This window comes from Lepidochelys olivacea (assembly GCF_965140295.1).
Source record: "Lepidochelys olivacea isolate rLepOli2 genome assembly, chromosome: 8".
NCBI lineage: Eukaryota > Metazoa > Chordata > Testudines > Cheloniidae > Lepidochelys > Lepidochelys olivacea.
Genome location: NC_140418.1, coordinates 53,391,441 through 53,414,991, shown reverse-complemented (window position 1 = coordinate 53,414,991; position 23,551 = coordinate 53,391,441). Strand labels below are relative to the sequence as shown.

Here is a 23,551-nt window from a genome sequence, read left to right as displayed (position 1 = left end):
AGGAACCAGAGAAAGCAACTGATGCAAAATAAGCTTAGGTTAAATTAAAGAAAGATACCTGGATTTGTTTCTGGAAAAAAGATTGATTGAGGAATATGATAGGAGGGGATTATAAACCAGTGTTGGACCAGATGGCCTTTTTCTCTTAAAATGGTTTGCGGTCTAATATTATCCTGTTCACGCACTCAATGACTTATCTTTGTTTCTGTGGCTCTGACCTGTGACTGATTAGTCATGGGCAAGCCTCCCAAGCTTATTTCAGATAGACACCCAAAACTTAAGCTTCCGTCTTTGGTCTGGAAGTCTGTTGGGATGTGGTTCTCATGAGGTTCTCCATCCCAGTTTCAGTTAGGCTAAAAATACCACAAGAACACTGGTATTGCAGGTATATGGTACTTCATTTCTTCTGCCTGAAACCAGAAAGTGCAGAAGTAGGCAAGTATTTAGGACAAAGGAGCAAACTTTCAGTTCTTTCATTTCATCAGGTTTGGGCTCCGTTAGGCTTTTAGTCACAAAGGTCCTATTCAGTGCTTGTTTCAATTTGAACCAGTTCATCAATCCCAGTGACCAAGTCCCTTTTACTTTTAGCAAATATCATAGATTCATAGATACTAAGGTCAGAAGGGACCATTGTGATCTAGTCTGACCTCCTGCACAACGCAGGCCACAGAATTTCACCCACCCACTCCTGCGAAAAACCTCACCTATGTCTGAGCTACAGAAGTCCTCAAATCGTGGTTTAAAGACTTCAAGGAGCAGAGAATCCTCCAGCAAGTGACCCGTGCCCCATGCTACAGAGGAAGGTGAAAAACCTTCAGGGCCTCTTCCAATCTGCCCTGGAGGAAAATTCCTTCCCTACCCCAAATATGGCAAATCAGCTGAACCCTGGGCAGATGGGCAAGATTCACCAGCCAGATACTACCGAAAATTCTTTCATGAGTGGAAGATTTCCACAAGCTGCTTCTGCTTCTTATGACAAATACATCTTATTGCTCAGCTTCCAATTTAGACCGTCTGCTCCTTGGCGTAGGGCTCGTCTGCCTAAAGAGCACCAGGCACACCACATGACCGTAGAACTAGCAAGACAATGTTTAGTAAATAGACCCCAACTATATTTTCATTCTATTTGTGTCCAAACTTTTTTCTTTTTAAAACGAATTTCCTACAACATGTGGCAGAATGTGGTTACACATTCCAGGAAATCTGGAAGAAGTCCTCCCTAACATCTGGGCCAAACCATCCCTTCCATAGCTTCCAACTATTACACTAATCCTATGAAGCAGAATTAATTACCAAGATCCTGGCCTTTTATAGAACATAGAAATATAGAGCTGGAAAAGACCTTGAGAGGGTATCTGGTCCTGCCACCGCTGCTGAGGCAGGACAAAGTAAACCTAGACCAGAGATTCTCAAACTGTGGTCCACGGACCACCAGTGGTCCACGAGCTCCATTCAGGGTGTCCGCAGAGAGTTCCCTCTAAGGTGCATGCCTGGGCGGCTGCACACGAGAGAATGAAGGGCCACCCACCTAATTAGCTCCACTAATTAGGTGCCTGGACCCTGGAGAAGATGTACATGTAAGGTGAGGTGGTGGCCTTGGGGGGAATAGGGAGTAAGTGGGAGGAGGCAGCAGGGTGAGAAGACGGGTGAGGGGAATTTGGGATGTACAGGGCTGTGGTGGCCAGAGAAAGATTTTCCCCCAGCTCCAGGGCTGTGGCTGCCGGGGAGAGATGGCCCCCTTTCCCAGCCCCAGCTCTGTGGCTGCTGTGGCAGGGGAGAGACCCACCCCCGTCCTTCCCAGCCCCAGCTCGGGGACTGCTGCGGTGGGGCAGAGAGGGCACATCCTTTGCTTTAGAAAGGTTAAACTACTGATGTTAAAATATGAGTTGTGTGCTTTTATTTGTAGATTAAAAACACGTTAATTACTACTAAGGTTTTCTTATATAGCGCTTTTGTCCAAAGTGCTTTACAATAGTTAGCTAACGGTACAAACAACATTTGGAAAGATCATTAAGTGGTCTATGAAAAAAAAGTTTCAGAACCACTGACCTAGACCGTCCTGGAGAGGTGTTTGTCTAACTGGTTCTTAAAAACCTTCAATGACTAAGATTCCACAAACTCCCTTGGAAGTTCTTCACGATCCTTGTAGTTAGAAACTTTTCCCTAATATATACCTTAAATCTCCTTTGCTGCAGATTAAGCCTATTACTTTTTATCCTATCTTCAGTGGACATGCAGAACAATTAACCATCCTCCTCCTTAGAACAGCCCTTATCACATTTGAAGAATTATCAGGTCCCTCTCAGTCTTCTTTTCTTAAGACTAAACATGGCCAGTTCTTTAAGTTTTCTCCCATAGGTCAGATTTTCGAAACTGTTTATCATTTTCGTTGATCTCCTCTGGACTCTAATTTATTCACACCTTTCTTAAAGTGTGGCACCCAGAACTGGACACAGGACTCCAGCTGAGGCCTGACCAGCCTGAGTAGAGCAGGTTGGTTACATCCTGTGTCTTACATACAACACTTCTGTTAATACGTCCCAAAACAGTTGCCTTTTTCACAATTGCATCACATTGACTCATTCCATTTGTGATCCATCATAATCACTAGATCCTTTTCAGCAGTATTACCACCTAACCAGTTATTCCCTATTTTGTAGCCGTGCATTTGATTTTTCCTGGTCTTTATTGAATTTTATCTTGTTGATTTCAGACCAGCTCTCCAATTTATCAAGGTTGTTTTGAATTTTAAGCCTGTTCTCCAAAGTGCTAGCAGCCCCTCCCAGCTTGGGATCATCTGTAAATTCCATAAGCATACTCTGCACTCCATTATTCAAATCATTAATGAAAATATTGAATAGTACCAGACCCAGAACAGACCACTGCATGACTCCACTAGACACGTCCGCCCAGTTTGACAGCAAACTATTGATAATTATTCTTTGAGTATGGTCTTTCAAGCAATTTTGCACCCACCTTAAAGTAATTTAAGCTAAACCACATTTCCTTAGTTTGCTTATGAGAATATCATGTGGGACTGTCAGAAGCCTTACTAAACATCAAGAAATATCACATCTACAGCTTCCCCTCATCTATTAAGTTAGTAACCCTGTCAAAGAAGGAAATTAAGATGGATTTGTCAAGAACATATCATGCCAAACTGATGCTGGGTATTACTTGTAACCCTTTTATAGTCTAGGTGCTTACTAATTGCTTGCTTAATTTGTTCCAGTATCTTTCCAGGTATCGAAGCTAGGCTGGCTGAGTGGTCTCTAGTTCCATGGATTCTCTTTGTTCTCCTTTTTAAAGATAGGTACTACATATTTGCCCTTCTCCAGTCCTCTGGGACCTCATCCATTGTCCTTGAATTCTCAAATATAATTGCTAACAATTATGAGATTGCTGCAGTGTTACTTACATACCTTAAGGTGAATTTCATCAGGTCCTGCTGACTTGATTACATCTAACTTCTCTAAATATTCTTTAAGCAGTTCTTTCCATATTTTGGCTTGCATTCCTTCCCCCGTTAATATTAATTGTCTTGCTCCTAATGTACTTAATAGAACTTCTTCTTGTACAAAAGAATACCACAAGCATGTAGGGACAAAATCAGAAAGTCCAGGTGTAACTCATTTTGTGCCATAGACTTTAAGTATATATTTTCCTGTTGCAACAACTAACACTGATCACTTTTCTCCCCTCTTCTAAATAAAGCTGAAATTCTTCCTACATTTCAGACCTTAATCCCTAATTAAGCAACCTAGCAAAAAATCTAATACTTAGTTGGAACTGGGCACTGTGATGACCATCTTCATATTATTTCTCTCCACCTTCCCTATTCAAACTACATTTCTTCATCTGCCTTATTCCACTGTTATAGGGCATCCTGCCCTGTAACACCGCCTGCTGGCAAAGTTTGGTGCTGCAGGTATTCCCTGCCTCAATTTATTCCCCTCACCAGGGTTTCCTGTCTGTCCCAGGGAGCCACATGGCTCAGCCCTCTGGCTGGGTCAAAGTTCACCCTCCTTCCAGGGTAACAAAACTCCAAACAAACAAAATGTTCTTCTGCCCTGCTTGGGCTTCTCTTCAGCCCACCCTCCAGGCTGAAGTCCCAGTCCCTTCTGCCTTACCATTAAGTCTCTCTGGCTGTTGGAGAGACCTTTATTCCAAGGCTGACGTCGTCCTTAGAGTCCCTGTCACAGTCTTAGCCCCTCTGGGCTACCTTTCCATTTTCCCTGCTCTGGGGTAGAGCACTGACTCCCAGGCTACATCCCTGGAGTCCTTCCAGACCCTACTTCAGGGCCTTCCACAAAAGCCCAACTTGTTCCCTGTGGTTCCTCTTCGAAACTGAGTTTCTCAGCCCTTTTATGAGACTGATTAAACAAGGTTGGCTAGCCCCAGACCTCCTAGCCCTTAAAGTGTAACCATCCTGTTACTAACTTGCATTCATTTTATGGAGATTTTGTTGTTTCTCCCTACATGCATCCTTCGGGGCTTTTCACTCTTATGATTATCCAAGAATCCACTGTTTCCATTGACCCACAATCACCACCTAACAGGCTCTGGATGAGATACAAGCCAGGTGGCATTGGTTTGTTGTTATACTCTATCCTTAAGACAGACAAAAAGCATGGTCACTAACTGGACCATTAAAATATAGATTGTACATACTTTAATGTCTGTTCGAAGATGCAAGACATTTGACCATGTGTCCTTCTCTAGAGTGGCAGAACTACTGTGATCCATAGATTTCTGATCCTAAGAATACAGAGGGTGACAATCTGCCACAGGTTCTGTACAGAAGAGTGCGTGTGGGGTCTGTGTACAATTACTGACAGGTACACAAGACACCTACACAATGTCAATTTATTGTTCAGGATGCACTTTTTGCGGAATCCTAAGATAGTGCCAGGCACTTCTTCAGTAGGAACTGACCTGTTACAGACAATGGTTGTTAGCAATAGATCTCCTTGAAGTGGTGCAGAAAACAGCTTAATTGTAGCTGGTTACCAGGGTAGCTGATTTCAGAAGTATTATGGAAAGCATTCTTGAGACTGGGCAGATGAGGCTCCGTATTGGTGTAAGGCTCAAATTAAACTGGCCCTTTATATCCATATGACTTGCTATGCCTCTTTCTCCTTTTTCCTTCATGCAGGGGCAGACTTTCACACCCACAAAGCTTGTAGCCACAGGCCTTCTGATCTGTGGGACCTTTTAAATGTCGATGTGATCTTAACTGATTATTTTCAAACATTTCTAGCCATTTCTGTTGCCTTCAAAATGTAAAGCACAGGAGTTGTAAATGTTAGGGTTTGGTTTTTTGTTTGTTTTTTTAAAGTCACAAGCTATTCACAGTCCCCCATACAGCTACTCAGGACCAACATTTGCAGCCTGCAAATCTTTAGCTTCAGACCTCCTTTTCTCTTTAAAGAGACCCCAATAAACAAACTTGCCATCCTTCCCAGAAACCCAGCCCCATCACAGTTTGGCTTGTAAGTCTACAGGTGAGTTAAGCAAGTAATGGCAGTGTCAATGTTCAGAAATGAAAAGGTCATCAGCCCAGAGAGGAAAAAGGACACACACACACACCCCACACCAGTGACAAAGGAGCCATGCAATCATTGGAAAACAAAGAGCTTGTAATAATGAAAAAAGGACAGATTTAGTAACCAATCACTTTTTTTCCTTTTAAAAACACATAACCACAGTTGACTTTGTTTTATACAACCACCTAGAAACTATGAAACAGTACCACATTGTGCATTTTTTTAAAACCTACTTATCAAGAAGGGTATTCCACACTTAAAAAATGTTATATCCATTTGGGAAGGAAAAAGGAGACAGCTAATAGCGCAGTCACAGATACATCATGAGTCCAAGCAAGCGGCAATTCTTTGTCCTCACCTTGTCCACTTAGCCAAAAGAAGAGTGGAGAAGGAGATAGCAAAAGAGAAAGGAGGAAAGAAAGAAAGCACCCACAGAGGACTAATCACATTCCATAGTTACTTTTGACATCTACAGCTCAGGGCTTCATAGAATAATCATCATTTAGACCAACACAGCAGGGGTGAGGGGTGTACAGAAAGATGGGAGTGAGGCAAGGATAAATTTCTGAAGCAGCAAATACATTTCTACCCCAGGTCCCTTCCAAATACTGTTTATTTGATAGAAGGATTGACAAGATAGTAAGGAAGTTGACAGCCACAAAGTGTTACAGGCTGAAGAGATTCACTGTCTGTACTGAAGGGCTCATACAATTTTGTTTTAAGAACTCAAAAGGATTATATTTTATGGCCTTATTACAGCCCCAGGATTTCCAGTAAGTCCCCTGACCACCAACACACTGATGCTACTGTGAGATGTACACAGACCAGAGCAACCTCACACTTGTCTGGGCTGCAGGGACGAGGAACTGGTCCCAGGATTTACCCAATATTAAAGGCCCCTTTCCCCCAGAGAAATCCGCATTTCTTGTGTCACTCTGGTGATTTTCCCATTAAGTTGTGGTGGGGACTGAAATCCCATGGGTAAACTAGAGTAGCAGTTTGATCCAGTTCTGGGTTAAATCCCTGTTGTGGCAGGTCTACATATTTGCCCCAAAGTATGCAGAATCATTTTTGGGACCCAAGTCACACAGATGTCATGATGTTACAGAGGCGGGGTTTGATTTAACGATCTACAATTGAGAGTCTGATTACATCTGAAGTTAGTATAATGATTCTCCACCCTTCCACAAGGAGTCCTGATCCCCTCTTTTTCAGTGAGCAAAATAAATCAGTAGCCTTCCAGAAATAATGCTTAAGGCAGAACAGCTCTCTCACGCTTGGAGTGACTCAGAACTGCAGTGGAAGCGATAAAAGTGTGTGTGTGGGGGGGAGGAATTGGGCTGGTGTGAAGCCCTGACCTAAGCACTATAGTTCAGACACTCAATCCACTTCCTAGTCAAGTTGGTCTTGTGCTCAGCAGAGCTAAAGTCAGCTAAACTCTTCAAGGTAGGCCTTGCTAAATCACCAAAATGGGCAAGAGATTTTCAAACTTGGGTGCCTAAAATTAGGCACTTAAAAGAGAGTCATCTGGTTTGCAGAAACAATGACCAACAAGCTGTGACTGCTCAGCACCTTGGAAAATCAGGCCCCTTTTATTCAGATGCCCAAACGTGGACTCAGATGCCTCACTTGGGGTATTCAAGTTTGAAAATTTTGGCCCTGATCCCCATCATTCCTTGAGGATTCATGGTAAACCACCCCCAGGATATTACACAGGCACAACTAGTGCAGCAGCCCAAAATAATGAATCCTCCATCCCCCTTTGCAGACACATTGCTGTGAAGATGTGTGATCCCAGACACAGAAGCCTCCTATGGGCAATACAGAAAACTATGAAGCCCAGTGCATTCTTCCTCTCCCCTTTGTCCAAAGGCAAAGACTGAAGGATAAATTCTGAGAGGAGGCATGTCTTGAACAGATGATTCCTTGCACAAGGCTGGCAGACATATGGAGGGGAGAAGAAGGAAAGAGAATTTGTTCATTTTGGCCTGTAGGAAGCAGCAGCTAAGGGGTACCTGGACGAATCAGAGCAGCCAACAGGAGGTGACAGAATAGTAGCATGAAGAGCTTCCTTTTTCAGAGGATGGCTCAGTCTCACTGCACCACAGCGGGAACTTCTGCCTGTAGTTCTATGCAGAAAGCTTCTATCTCTTCCTCTGTATTGCTCTTCATAACATGATATAAACAGTGATACTGAAGAAACAGAGGAAGTAGGATAGGGGAAGGCACAGGGCAAGCAAATTTGCCTCCAAAATGTATCTGAATTTCAGAAGTATGAATATATTGAGACATTCAGGATACAGCCATAAGAAAGCAGGAGAATATGAAGGGAAAGGTAGCAGTAAAGTTAGTAGAGAATGAGCCTGATAGGCACGCTCTCCCCCACTTCACTAAGCTTTGCTCTGTGAAGTTCTATGCAGAGAATCCACTGTTTTTTTTTTTTTTTTCTTTTCTTCTTCTTCCAGTTGCCTTCCTCCGCTTGGATGAAATTCATCTATGGAACACAGCAAAGGGATTCTGGCCTATCAGGAAAGTATAGAAAAAGATCTACGATTTGTGATGAGCACATGCCAGTGATCAAAATGTCATTTTCATATAGTACAGTCAGAAGCTGGAGGAAAGTCCCAGGGAATTAGAGATCAGTGGGGATTCACAGTGGTCAATATCTCGACAGCCTGGGAACAGATCTGCCTGATTAACATTGCCTGACAATCCCCATGCAACTTTAGATGTCTGGGAGGGATGGAGATCCCTTTGAACAGGGAATGAATGTGGCCAATTGGAACTTCTAAACTACAGGGGTGGGGGAAAATCTCCATTTAAAAAAAACCATCCAGTGGTGAGACAAATACCATCCACTCTAAGCTCAGGTGAATACAAAGCAGAACCACTGGGTAGGTCTCAATTCCAGCAGAAGAGCACCCTTTAAGATATCAAATAAGGGAAGGAGAGAACCCAGAGAGATCAAAGGAAACGCAAACATAGGTGCTATAAAATAGGAAGATGATGGGCATTTTCCAACTTTTGCTTAACAAAGTTGAGAACAGGTTCGTGGCTCTCCTGCTATCCCATCTGAGAGTTTGAGGCAATCCACTAGATAAAAAACCCAGTTCCTGTTCTCCTTTCACTGCGCAGTCTGCATTTAGTAATACTAGTCTTCTACAGCAGTATTTTTACAAATACCCATTCTGTTATATTTGCAAAGGTCATTCATGAAGTGTGACCACCAGAGAGAAGACATCTTCTCTCATTTTCTCATTTTGCAGACCACACAGCAGGAGAGGTGGTTATATTTCTTTCACTAGTTGCCCTGCTCGATTATATCTCATTTAACTGGCCAGATATCACTGTGTGTTCAGAGATGGAACCAGACAGGTTTTGAGAACTAACTCCGGAGTGGAGCTATATTCTGAATGGCTCAGAAATCAATCTGTGTAGTCACAGAATACAAAACCTTGCAGCACCAGGCAGTACAGTGATTCTGGAAACTGGGTTCTTTTGGAGCATGATGCTGGGGGGGTCAGGGATCCTGACCCAAGTGTACAGACACCTTCATTACACAGGCTGTCTTCGTGGTCATAAAACAGGCATTTTTACACCAAGTTAGCTAACATCAATTAGTTGTCTCACTGTAAAAAAACCCAACTTTTTTGGCAGGAAAAACATAGCCCAAAACAGAGTGCTCTTCTGCAGGGTGGGAAGAGGAAGAAGGTGAGAGCAGTATACTGACAAACAGAACAAAATTCTCTCTTCCTCCAGAGTTTTGATACGTTGCAGAAAAAAACTGACCAAGATCTCAGTTCTTATTGACTCGATCCTTCCGTGGGTTTAAATTTTAAGCCAATCGGCTCACGCAGTGCCACTCATGTCAGAGGCAGACTGACCAAAACACGTCCGATTCTCCTAGCTGAGCTCAGAAACTCATTCACAATGTTTCTCCTGCTTCTACTTGTTCCGTGATACTTTAAGAGCTCTCTGTACCAAGTTCTAAAATATTTTCAGGTGCCCTAATTGCCGCAATGATACTTTCCATTCCTTTGACAAGAGAGTGCTATCAGTAAGCCCCAACCCTTCCCTTTTTAAAGCAATGCGTCCTTAAGTAATGACACTATTAGTTCAGGTTGTGCCCCTTGCTTTGGCTGCTACTCTTTTTAAACTGCCCACTGGCATGCATGGCATCGCTATTCTCTGACAGTTTTAGTTGCTGATGATATTCCAATTGTTATTAGCTGGAGTATCATAGTTACCTCCCAGGAGAATGAGCTCTCTGTTTCGTGTGGAATCAAACACTGTGAATACAGCAAAAAGCACTGAAATGCAAAATAGTGGACTGAAATACTTTAGAGAGCTTTCCATCTCAAACTCCACTTCCTGCTGGACAGGTGCATCTGTCAGCGTCTGAACAAGAAGCATCAGTGAGTCAAGATCAGGGGAGTCAGACTCCTGGGCACCAAAAGGGTCAACAACAGAATTCTGGGTTAGTCTGTATTGTTCAGATTTTTCTCACCAGAATGGGCTGGTGCTGAAATAGCAGCTAGCCCTGGTCACGTTGGTGGAGAAATAACAATACACAAATCATCTATTCCACCGGAATGACACTATCACTTTCAGTAGATCAGTGGTAGTGCTGAGGCCTTTCCTGGCAGCTCAGCAAAGTTCCTTGATAAGTTCAGGGTGCAATATGACAGTGCTGATAATTGAGATAATGCTTACTCTGTCAAGGGGCACCAGTTCACTACCACCAATGTATGATAAAGTTATTTTGCCCTATTTAAGCTAAATGAATACAATTACGTTTCCTTCTTCAATTCCTCTGGGCAAGAGGCACAATGGGCAAACTAAGAAAAAGCAGCACACCAGCCATATGGAAGAAGTCATATGATTGGCTAAAGAAAGAAAAATTATTTAACAGCAGCTGAGCAGGGATTCCTAGCATCTGACTGCTAGAAATGTAAATACAAAACAAGGGACAGAAGTCAAAAATGGTTCCTACTTAGTTGAGGGTGTTCATCTGCCACTTGGAGTCTGAACAATAACTGTATATACCTAGCTACTGGAACTGCCAAGGAACTAAGAGAGTACTTGGGATACATGGAAGAGTGGTTAAAAACAAGGACACAGAGCAGCAAAAACAGTGACCATGCCCATAAGAAAAAGATGCAAAGTCTTCAACAGTCCCTGCTGTAAAGTTGAGCCTTGGGTTAAGGATAGGATTAAAGGGAACTGAAGCAACTTCCCCCAGTCCCTGGTGTTAACCTTACACGCAATAAAGCAAGGCACAAATAAGATTTTATTAATATTAAACATTGAAGTTTTCTGCAAGCATTAAAGCCGGCAGTGGTGTAGGGCATGGCCCTCTCAAACACTCATGCTGCTCTCTAAGAGGGGGGGTGGTGATATCAAAATATACAAAGCTTATTAAGCTGGCCTTATCATTTCTACTGAAATTGCTAAGCAGTATGATGTCCTTAAACCCTAGCCTGCTGAGTATGATCATTCACACTCCAGTGCAAGACTGACCTACCACTTAACTGGTTTTAGATTACACTGAGGAGAGGGTGCAAAGGACGGGAAAGAAACAAAGCAACCTGAAGGTGTGCTCAGGAAGTGACTGGTAGAGAACACTTTGCCAAAGCCTGGCAAGACACATAAAATAAAATGTCATTAAAGACTTCTAATTTAATACCAACTTCCCTACCCTATGGCCAACACACAACCACCTCCTTGCCCCACAGCAAACTGGGTCAGGGGTGCCAATTCTCTGAAGTGTAGCCACCTATGAATCAAAACATGTAACAACGCCCCCCTCCCAGACATGGGAAAGATCATGTCCTCATCTCATCCACTTTTATTTTTGCTGTAGTTAGCGGAGGCAGAACAATGGGAAAGCTCCTATTTAACGGGGTGGACAGTACTCTCACCTTATCTCATGAAGATTAAGGCTTTGAAAAAACAGTTGTTAACCTAAACACCAACTCCCCTTTTTTTGCCTGGGTGTTTGGCCTTGTGGCAAGATTTATTACAACTCTCTTTTAAAACAAATTCTCAGAATCATTTGCATCTTTGCATGGCCACATGGAAAGATGACCATGAACCGGTATGTGAAACATGCTCAGGCTTCTGAAGCAGCAGCAGCAACTAAAACCAGAAAGAAAAACTTTGGTTTATAAATAAAACTAAACTGAAGAGAAAAAGGGTCAAACTGGTGCAAATTATCTCATGAAAGAGGTATTCGCAGGGCATAACCCTCACAAAAGCGATCCAGATCTACATCCCCCTGCCTTGTTTTACTGTTATCGCCTTCATTGCACAGGACTCAAAAAATCATTCTCATATGGTTAAGTTTCATAAATAATGTGAAAACTGTAAGCAACAAATACATCGTATTTCCAAAAAAATTATAAGAAAAATTACATCAAATTAAAAAGTAGCTTCGTGAATGAAGGTACTGCTCTAAGTGCACTTTACCGGCAAGTGCAGCCAGTGCCTCAGCGCTGGATATGAAGGAAAGAAAAAAACAAAACACAAATTTAAAAACCCAAGTCCGGTTTAAACCAGTCGAAACTGGGCCAAGCAGAAGCAGAGTATATTCTCAGTGCTGTCCCATCAGGGAGTCCCTATGATGCTTGTTCTTCATCCAGATAGGGTTTTGTGTCCTTGTTGTGATTGTAAACAATTCTTAGATACTTCTTTCCTTAACTGTCCTCTGATTGGCAAAACGAAGTAAATATTTATTTTAAAAGTAGAAAATGAAAATTAAACCAGAAGAAAAGAAACACAGTGAGCTTGTTGGAGTCCATAGGATCCGGTCCGGAAGAGCTCGGAAAATGTGTTCAGTGTTTTCTCCTGTTTTCAGCTGGAACTGTACCAGAGGTTGGATTGGTCTGGGAAAGGGTAGTAGAGCAAGAAAATAAGGGATGTGGAACTAGAATCTGTGGACGTTTCATGTGTTTGCTTCGTCATCTGTGTCCTCGATCAATATCTTGGTGTCACGAGGCTTGGATCTGGGAAAAAACAAACAAGCAAACAAAAATACTCACTGAGGGGAAGGAAGACATTACTAGAATATACAGATAAGATAAATACACTCTGTCAAACATATTCCCTACACAGGTAATGTCTGGGCCAGCAGACTACTATAGACGTGGTAATTCATACTCTCCCCTCCCGCCCAGGATGGGAAGATCACCCTATAAAAATACAGAGGGATGACTGATACCTTTCTTCCTCCCATGCTCACCTTTCTGATACAGCTAAATTCAGCAGGTTAACAGTGCCCTCCACTGGTTAGTTACAATACAGCAAACAAGGGACACAAAATGTAAACAAATTTTTTGAGGCTGGGAATGAAACTAGAATAACCTTTATCACAGGCACTGACTTTTGTTTTTGCCGGTGGATGCTTTTGAGGAAATATGTGTGTGTGTGTGTGTGTGTGTGTGTGTGGGGCAATCTGCCAGTTTTGGGGGGTGGCTATTTTCAGCATATTTATACACTTTTTTTCATAGTCTAGTTATTGAATGCGTCTATCATTGGTATCTTTACTATTTTAGCAAAAAGAATGAGGAGGACTTGTGGCACCTTAGAGACTAACACATTTATTTGGGCATAAGCTTTTGTGGGCTAAAGCCCACTTCATCAGATGCATACAGTGGAAAATACAATAGGAAGATTTTTATATAAATCTGTCACTGTGCTTCACACACACACAGCTTATCTTATGACATACCTTGCTGAGGGATAAACTGTGTCTTAAATGTGTTTATCTAAACAGAACTCTGTACCTGACAAAAGTTCACTTGGTTAGTCAACCTTACTGAACAAAGCACACAGATTCAATGCTACAGAGACTTGGCGTGAGAGGGTAAAAATTCCAATGTATTTATTTACTAGCCAGGTCAGTCCTCTCTTTTCAAACTATTTAGAGTTATGTCTCCAACATGGCACTTCAAACACTTATTAATAAATTAATCCCTTCAAATTTTGTTGTGCAAGAGGACAAAGCAATACATACTGTGAAGAAAGATTAGGTCGGCGCAGGGACACGCTCTGGCTACGCTTCCACACCTTGTTCTTCTGGCGGTTTCGGACACCATCTTCCTGGTCCATCATCTGCTCTAGTAGCGTCTGATCATCAGCATTCATTGGTGCCACTGAGATGTCCCGGACAGCACGGAACTCACCACAGTTGTTCAGATGCTCATTCTCCAGACGGAAGAAATTCCACACAAACCGCCTGGAAGGAGAGAGGGAAGGAGAAAAGGAATAATATAAAAACTAAGTACTGCTTTCACAGCTCTCACCAATTTTTGGCAAAGCAGTGATGCAGCCCCATAGATGCTACTGCGTACACTTCAAGGATTACACATAGCCCCTGTGAGGGCAAGGCCCTGTAAATTTACAGGTTGGAGAGAAGTAAATGGCCAGGAAGGTGAATGACTAACAAGGAGCAACCTGCTATATTACTTCACAGCAATAGATTGATGGACTTTTCCAGGGAAGCAAACAGTTTTGGTGGAATCATTCATAGTTTTAACAGCGAGGATTACCCCAGCATGGCTGGTGTCAAGGTAGCCCAAGGATTATCAATTAGGAAAAATAAATACAAATAAAACCCCCCACACAGTGAGATTCAAAAGCAAGCTGTTTTGCTCATCTCAAGCAGACGTGATTCCTGATATAACACAAAAAAGCAGACAGCATTAATGCTCTGGAAGTGCCTGATCACAATAAGAATTCCATTTTTTAATCATTTGCAAAAGCAGAAGGGATTTGGGAAAATTTGTAAATTTAGCCTTGAAGTGACATTTCAATAATTTTTACCAGTGAAAATGCTTAAAATGTGAGCTTGCTAAATTCCTGCAATAAACTCAGGCAAGACCTTGGCCCCTAGCAAATACAACACAGTGAGGTAGAACCCAGGTCTCAGGCCTGCCTACAGTCAGACCTATGTGTTTTCAGAGGTCTCTGAATCCCAGATGGGTCAGTGAAAAATTCCATAGCACTCTTTCAGCCAGCAATTTGCTCAGCTTAGTGCATATTCTGAGTCTTGGCGCTTTGTGTTTTCATCAGTTTGTGGCTTTTCAAACAACAGCTCCAGGAGCCTGTGGAAAGCCAGGGACTTCCCCGCCTTTCTGGTGTTATTGGTTGTAAAACAAAAGGGATATACCAGCAGTTTGAAATACTGTTTAGCTGAGCCACCTTACCGGAAAACCTCGAGTGGTGCAAAGACAGTAGAGATGATGTCCCCAGCATAAGGAAAGATTTGCATGGAAGTGAGGGAGATCTGGATGGTCCAGGCAAAGCGCAGGATTACATCCTCCACAATGGCACAATAGTAATATGCCTGAGAAACAAAGAGCAAAATAGGACAGGTCAGCTTACTTGTTCAACACAGAGCAAGGATACCTGCCAAATGACCAAGGAGAAGCAGAGCCAATCCCATCACTAACTTTCACGTTTATGGGATTAATTCTTCAATACCATTTGTACAACCACTGATGGCTGTGGGCTTCATGCAGAGAAAATACAACACACAGAGGTTAAACTTGGCACTCTCTTCCATCTTCCTTCTCCAGATAGAAGACTCTGGGACCCTAAAATAAGATTTTCTAGTAAGGTAGAGATGATCACCAGAGCTAGACACATGCCATATTAAGTATAATATATATGATTGCCAGTATTTAAGTCTCCCAGTTACCTAAGGTTTGTCTACACAAGAGATTTATACTGATTTAACTAAATCTGTTTTGAAAGTAATTTAATTAAATCAATACAGCCCTCTTGTGGAAACACTTATTCACCAATTCCTGACCAATTTAAGTTAAATCAATCTATAGCTTCTTAAACTGAAATAAAGCATCCACATAAGTGTTGCATTGATTTGACTAAATCAGTTTCTAAACTGATTTAGACATGGGCAAACTTCCCCATATGAGAACCAGGCCTAAATTTATTTCTTGTTATTTCTTGTTTTTACCCTGGTTCTCCTTCTGCAGCTAACGTTTGTATAGCAATTGTTCATTTACCTGTAAGAGACTTAAGAGTTTTTTTCACCAGGTTTTTAGTTTTATTGTACTTTTACTTGGTTTTGATTTAAAACAAAACTGTCTCCAATCACAGATTCACCAGGTAGTGGAACAGAGAAATACGGAAAAGATTTCTTACAAATATAACACCTCAGAATTTCTAACATCGGGTTGCAATAGCTGCATGAGCACCTACAAAGACCAGATTAAAAAATGACAGGTTTCAGAGTAACAGCCGTGTTAGTCTGTATTCGCAAAAAGAAAAGGAGTACTTGTGGCACCTTAGAGACTAACCAATTTATTTGAGCATAAGCTTTCGTGAGCTACAGCTCACTTCATCGGATGCATACTGTGGAAACTGCAGAAGACATTATATACACAGAGACCATGAAACAATACCTCCTCCCACCCCACTCTCCTGCTGGTAATAGCTTATCTAAAGTGATCACTCTCCTTACAATGTGTATGATAATCAAGGTGGGCCATTTCCAGCATAAATCCAAGTTTAACCCCCAGACGTTCTGGTTAAACTTGGATTTATGCTGGAAATGGCCCACCTTGATTATCATACACATTGTAAGGAGAGTGGTCAGTTTGGATGAGCTATTACCAGCAAGAGAGTGAGTTTGTGTGTGTGTGTTTTGGGGGGTGGGGGGGTGAGAAAATCTGGATTTGTGCTGGAAATGGCCCACCTTGATTTTCATACACATTGTAGGGAGAGTGGTCACTTTGGATAAGCTATTACCAGCAGGAGAGTGAGTTTGTGTGTGTGGTTTTTGGAAAAAGCGGGGGGGGGTGAGAAAACCTGGATATTTGCTGGAAATGGCCCACCTTGATTATCATACATGTTGTAAAGACAGTGGTCATTTTGGATGGGCTATTACCAGCAGGAGAGTGAGTTTGTGGGGGTCGGGGGCAGAGGGTGAGAAAACCTGGATTTGTGCTGGAAATGGCCCAACTTGATTATCATACACATTGTAAGGAGAGTGATCACTTTAGATAAGCTATTACCAGCAGGAGAGTGGGGTGGGAGGAGGTATTGTTTCATGGTCTCTGTGTATATAATGTCTTCTGCAGTTTCCACAGTATGCATCCGATGAAGTGAGCTGTAGCTCACGAAAGCTTATGCTCAAATAAATTGGTTAGTCTCTAAGGTGCCACAAGTACTCCTTTTCTTTTTGAAGATTAAAAAACAGATTTTTGGGAGTTCATAAAGTGCTCATTTCAAAATGTAAGGAAAGGGCTTTATCTTTTTTTTTTTTTTTTTTAAGAAGTTTACAAATTTTTCTGAACCAATTTTATTCCTTTATATTTTAAGACAAATTACATACAGGCCTTGGTCCTCAATATACCCAAGTACCGAATATAACTGCTGTATTCTACTTGTGGGATTACTTGCATATCACCCTTTGCTCTAACAACCTGTAATATTCAGGAACCATGGTGAAAGATCAATAAATACTTCCTGTCCTAGTTTGCATGGGATTTGAGACAGAACTTTAGACTGTGACAGGGTCAGGCCAGATGGCTACAGGAGAGTGATCCTATTGGGATCTGGGAAGTGGGTGGGCAAAGCCCGCACACTGCTAAAGGATCCCCCCCTCAGCTTAAGAGGGGGATCCACAGGACCTGGACACCAAATAAATCCGGGGGACAACGAATGAAATAACAGGGACAGGAGCGTGGTCAAAGGGTCAAATGAAGGGAACCGGATGGGGACACCGAGCAGAGAACCCCAGACAGCGCCCACTGCTCCTCAAAGGTGTCAAGGGAGTCAGTGGATGCCGCCCAGAGGAACTCTGCCTGGACACGTGAACGGACCAAGGATCGGAAATAGGCCCCACAGTCACAGGAGACTCAATCGGCCAACCTCCTCATTCTGGTTTTATAGATGGCCATTTTAGCTAGGGCCAAGAGAAGGTTGACCAGGAGATCCCATGACTTTGTGGGGCCACGGATAGGGAGTGCATCAATAAGAAGGTGAGGGGAAAAGTGCAACCAGAACTGTAATAAAATATTGGTGAGGAGCCGAAATAAGGACTGCAGCCTGGCACACTCCAAATATGTGTGTGCCACGGTTTCCCTCACGCCGCAAAAGGGGCAGGTGTTGGGATAGGGGTGAACCGCGCCAAGAACACGCCTGTGCTCATGGCTCCGTGAAGGAGCTGCCAACTGATATCCCCCACAGGCATCGGGACCAAGGTGGAATATAGGCTGGCCCACCGGGGCTCCTCACCCTCCAAAGGTGGCAGGAGGTCCCGCCATTTTGTATCGGGGCGGGACACAAGGGTGAGGGTGTGAAGGATGTGGAGCACGATCGTGTATAGATGTTTCCTTGGTGCGGTCTGGAAGCAGACCGGCTGCAGCTCGTGCAGCCAGCTCACAGTGAAGGGGTGGGTGGGTCGGTTGGGTCCACGGGGCAGAAACCCAATGAAAAGGTCCGGCGGGCCTGGGGTGGAGGGTGGATGGGGCGCGCCCTTGTGCAGGACCCCGTCAAGGTAATCCCGAGCATTGGGTGGCAAAGCGGCCTTCACTTCCTGAAGTACGCGCCGGGGAGTACGAGGTCTGGAGAGCCCCATGCGCTGAGCGAGCATCAGGGGATCCAGCCAGTCTCCCCGGTCGTAGTCCAGGAGGTCTCCGACCCTTGTGACTTCTGCCAGGACCAACCTCTGGCACACCAACGGGGACTCCGCCACCTGCATGCGGAGCTGGGGGTTGTGTAGCAGGGGCTCGCAAGGAGATCTTCCCCCACGGAGGCTGCCACAGACCTGGTCGCTGTAAACAGTTTCCAGGTCCGGAGGAGGTCCTGGTAGAAGACCAGCAGCCCAGAGAGGTCTCGCGGAAGACCTCTTGGATGGAGCTAAAGGAACTGCTGGTCATATCAGAGCCCTCGGAAGCGGCGCAGGAAGGCGTGCGCCAGTATGCTCCACGCTGGACTACCTGCACCATAAAGGAGCCTCTGCAGGGCCTGGAGGCGGAAGACATGGACCTGAGTGTGGAGACACTTCAGGCCCTGCCCCCCCTCCTCCAGGGGTAGATGGAGAACCCCTGCAGAGACCCAGTGCAGTCCTGACCAGAAGAACTCCAGAATCGATGTCTGGAGGTTGGCCAGGAAACCTGGGGCCGGGACCAAGGTGTTGAGCCAGTACCAGAGCATGGACAGGACTAGTTGATTAAGCACCAGTGCCCTCCCTCGAAGGGAGAGGCACCGGAGTAGACCTGTCCATTTCCGGAGCCGCTCTATCACCCCCCCTCTAAATTGTGCCAGTTCTCCGGCAGAGAGGGATGTGTGGCAGAAAGGTAAACGCCGAGATAAAGCAGCGGACTCGCGCTCCACCGGATGGCCTGAAGCACGGGTGGGAGGGAGCTCACCTGCCACCAGTCTCCTACCACCAAGCCAGAGCTCTTGACCCAGTTGACTTGGGCGGAAGAGGCTGCCTAGTAGATGGCCTGGCAAGCCTCCACCTGCACTAAGCCGCCGGGGTCCTGGACCACAAGGAGCACATCGTCAGCGTATGCCGACAGGACCAGCCTCAGCTCCGGCTCCCACAGCACCAAACCCGTCAACCTCCTGCGGAGGAGGCAGAGGAAGGGCTTGATCGCCACAGCGTACAGCTGGCCCGGGAGTACGGCACCCCTGCCATACTCCTCGCCCGAAGCTGACCGGTTCGGTCAGGGTCCAGTTGAGCCTGACCAGACACTCTGTGGAGGTGTACAGCACCTGGAGAAAACCCACAAACTGGGGTCGGAAGCCAAACGCTCGCAGAGTGCTCAGGAGATACCCGTAGTCTACCCTGTCGAAAGCCTTCTCCTGATCCAGGGACAGGAGGGTGAACGACAGACCATCCCTCGACCCGAGTTCCAAGAGATGCCGGGCCAGATACAGGTTGTCGAAGATGGTGTGGCCCAGGACGGTGTAGGTCTGGTCTGGGTGGACCACGTCCGCCTGCATGGACCCTAGCCGCAGCGAGATGGCTTTCGCTACAACATTGTAGTCCGTGCTGAGGAGCGAGACAATACGCCAATTTCGTAAATCGCAGAGGTCCCCCTTCTTCGGCAATAAGGTGAGAACAGCACGAAAGAGGGAGGACCCCGCTCTGCAAAGACTTGGCCCAGACGGTGACTAGGTCTGGGCGGAGGATGTCCCAGAACACGCGGTAGAACTCCACGGTCAGCCCGTCCATGCCTGGAGATTTATTGGTGGGCATGCGGTGGAGGGCTTCCGAGAACTCGGCCAGAGTGAGAGGCAGCTCTAGCCAGTCTCGGTCACCCGTGCAGACTGTCGGGAATTCGTCCCAGAGCACTCCGCAAGCGTTAGGATCGGTCAGGTCCGGGGAGAAAAGGCCTGCGTAGAAGGCCCTGGCCCTCCCGCACATCTCCACCGGATCCGTGAGAGGGGTGCCGTCCTCTGCTAGGAGGCAGGTGATGTGTTTCTTGGCCCCCCTCTTTTTCTCCAGGGTGTAGAAGAAGCGGGAGCCGTGATCCATCTCCCGAAGGAGGCGGATGCAGGATCGAACAAAGGCACCCTGGGCCTGATTGTCCTCAAGGGCCTGGAGCTCCTCCCGCTTCTTCCGGCACGCCCCGCAGAGGGATGGATCCTCGCGGCTGGCGGCCAGATGCCTCTCCAGCTCTAAGACCTCCCGTTCCAACTGCCCTATTGCCGCATCCCTCCGTTGGCTGGCGCCCCGGGTGTAATCATGGCAGAAGAGCCAGGCGCGCACCTTCCCCAGGTCCCACCACCGCCGTGTCGAGAGAAAGGCACGCTACTGCCCTCGCCAGGCCAGCCAGAACTCCCGGAAGGACGCCATGAAGCCCACTCCTCCAACAAGCTGTTGTTAAAATGCCAATAGGCCGGCCCAGGCCTCTCTGCGCAGAGAGAGGCTGTCACGGTGGCTAAATGATGATCGGAGAATGGGGCTGGCTGAATGCTGAAGAAGTGGGCCCGTGAAAAGTAGAAGTGTGATAAATAAATGCAGTCCAACCAGGAGTGGTGCGACCGATGGGCCTCCACCCGGACAAAGGTGAACATTGAGACGTCATCCAGGTGGCGGTCGCGCCAGACGTCCACCAGGGAGTGATGGTCTACTATCTCCCGGAAGACGTCCGCTGCAGCCGGGCACTGCTCGGTCCCTGAGCGGTCCCGCTCCTCGAGGGCAGTATTAAAGTCCCCGCCCAGGACCAGGCACTAGCGAGGATCCAAGGTGCCGAGGAAGGCAGACGCCTGCTGAAAGAAACGCAGCCGCTCCGGGCCCAATGTCGGGGCATAGACGTTAACAAGGTTGACCACGAGCCCCTCCATACGGGCCCAGAGGTGCAGCAGGCAGCCCGGCACAGCCTCAGCAACCCCCAGCACCTCGGGCTGTAGGCCGGGGGAGAACAGGGTCGCCACTCCAGCTCTGCGAACTGTGAGATGGCTAAAGTAGACCCTGTCCCCCCAGTCCAGCCGCCAGTTGTCTTCGGCAGCCAGATCCATATGGGTCTCCTACAGGAAAACCACTGAGTACCCCCCTCCCGAAGGAAGGAGAGCACCTGGCACCTGCGGAGACCCATCCTACAGCCCTGGGTGTTCAATGTTGCGATGGTGAGAGGTGCCATGAGGAGGGCTGGGTGGGGATCCTCGCCAGCAGGGATGCTTGCAGCTCCCAACGGACCGCGCAACAATCCGTGACCCGTAGGTGAGTAAGGAGTCACGGAAGTAGCGGACCCGCTGGTAGGCCACGGTGGCCTGCTTCCTGGTCCTTTTACCCTCCCCCATGAGGGCCCTTGAGGCCCGGAGGATTTGATGGAGTCCCCCCATCGCTGGAGAGCGAGCTGCACCTTGTTATGGGAGCCACGGACGTCCTCAAGGAACTCCCGCAGCTCCTCTTACAGTGTATGGGGGGCCGGGGTCACTAGACCCTGGCTATCCTTTGGAGGGACCCACGACACAGCCCTGACGTGGCGCCTGATGGGCTGGCGCCATGCGGCTTCCCTCAAACCCTGGCTCAAGTGGGGGTGGCGGAGGGAAGATAGAAGCCCCTGGTGAGTAGGGACAGGGAAAGACAGAGGCCGCTCCCTGGGGGCTATCCTCTGGGAGTGAGGAAATGACGGCCCCAGGGGCGGCAATGGCATCACGGGAGGTGGAGGGCATAGGGACAGGGTTGGCATCAGGGGCAGGGCAGGGATCCAATGTAGGAGCAGGGCAGGGGTCGGGAGCAGAATCAGGGAGAGGGGCAGAGGCAGGATCCTGGGCCCCAGTAGCCAGGCCGCTGGAAAATGGCCCCTCTCAGGCAAGCTCAGGGATCTGGAGGGAGGGAAGGGGGCCCTCCATGATGCCGGGCTGTGGCTCGATGGCCGGCGTAGTAGCCACGGCATTGAAAGGTGGACAGTCTTCAGTGGGGTCCCCGCCCAGGAAGGAGGTCGGTTGCCCCACGCCCACGAGGGACATCGCGTGGGGCTCGGGTCCCAGCCGCATGGCACTGGCCGTCATCTCGATAGGCTCGGCGGCCAACAGCAGGGTGCCACCCACGGCCAGGCAGATGGAGGAGCCCAGGGAACCCTCGGAGGTGGGAGCGGAAACAGCAGTTAGGGGGAGGGAGCATGGAGAAGGGGGGGGCCAGGGTGAGGTCGCTCAGATCGAGGCCCGCTGGTAGAGGGTCGTCCTCCCCCTGGGTGACCGTGGTCAGACCCAGGGCCTCGATCTCCTTGTAGATAGAAGGGAGCTCTCCTTCCACCACCCCGGAGTTCTCCCCACCAGTGCCTGAAGCGACGCTCGCCTCGGGGCTCACAGGGGCTCCATCGGGGCCTTGGAGGGGAGGGACTCCAATGGAGGCGTGGTACTGCTCTCCCGTGCTGCCAAGCCTTCCCCAGCCAGTACTGGTGGATGGAACGCATCTGCGGGCAAGGCAGAAGGCTCGGCATCGGTGCCCCCCTTTCTGGTCTTCTGGGGGGCTTCCGTATCGGTGGAAAGGAGCGGAGCTCGAGCCTTTCGCTTGCCCCGCTTCCCCTGGACTAGGGCCCAGCCCTCCATGGCATCATCTGGGGGCCGGCTAACAGGGGTTGGGTCGGGGGGCAGGGGCGATAGCTCAGGGACTGTGGGAGGCTGCGGTGGGGCGGCATGAGGGAGGGAAGATTCCCCCTGGGGAGGGCACTCTCCCATGCTTGGCGGTATCCCTGCTGCACCCTCCTCTAGGGGCCCCGCCAGATTGCAGGCAGCAGAGGCAGGCCTCTCCCACTCGTCTGGGCGTGCTGGGGGAAGTACCCCTTGGGCCCGAGTGGGAGCACTGGTGGACTGAGAAGGAGGAGGGGTGGCGCCGGGCAGCCTGGGGCACCGGCAATGACAGGGCCGGCACCCTGCTGGGGCTTGGGAGTCCCGGTTGCCCCCCCTTGCCGGGCCAGGGGGCAGTCCCTCCAGACGTGCCCCATCGCCCAGCAGAGATAGCACCGGGCCTCCCCTGTGGAATAATGCACCCGGTAATGGGCCCCCTGGTAGGAGACCAGGAATGACCCCTCGAGCACCTCTGTCACGTGCCGCCGGCGGCGGTAGAAGCTGCACTTGCTGGCGGAACGAGAGGATGTGATGGAAGGCGGGGTCTTTGCAGCCCAACGGGAAAGGGCTGACAAAGGAGATGGGTTTCCCAAGGGTAGAGAGGGCGGGTAACAGGGCGGCATAGGGAAGAAAGGGAGGGACAGAGGTCAGGACCGGGCGGACGCCCAAGTCCTCTAGCAGCTCCAGGGGGACAAACCCCACCCCCGCTGCCAGGCCCTTCTCCACCGCCTCCTGGGCGGCGGCCTCCGATGCTAAGAAGACGACGACCTTGCCATACATTTTGGAGGCTGCCACAATGGCCGTGGGCCCCACCACCCTCGCCAACGCCTGCACATAGGTCTCCACATGGGGTGACGTGGGCACCAGGAGGCAACGGACGTCGTGCTTCCTGGTCATGGTGGGAAAGGGGTCCCAGCCGCTATAGATGGTAGCGGAGGCGGTGGGTGGGA

General features: G+C 47.6%; 1 protein-coding gene across 2 annotated transcripts in view; it reads right to left on the bottom strand.

Annotated features, from left to right (window-relative positions):
* Window positions 1–1,880: 1,880 nt before the first annotated feature.
* The window catches only part of XPR1 (xenotropic and polytropic retrovirus receptor 1), a 238,174-nt gene continuing 216,503 nt past the window's right edge, over window positions 1,881–23,551 (bottom strand). Inside the window, exons 13-15 of one of the 2 annotated variants that reach the window (XM_084637868.1) lie at window positions 14,753–14,892; window positions 13,614–13,782; window positions 1,881–12,550 (exon numbers count right to left, since the gene is read on the bottom strand). In XM_084637868.1, coding sequence (XP_084493994.1) covers window positions 12,536–12,550; window positions 13,614–13,782; window positions 14,753–14,892 — 324 coding nt within the window. In that variant the 3' untranslated portion in view covers window positions 1,881–12,535. Of the gene's footprint in view, window positions 12,551–13,560; window positions 13,783–14,752; window positions 14,893–23,551 lie in introns of both variants that reach the window. The other variant, XM_084637867.1, reaches the window with a different exon arrangement.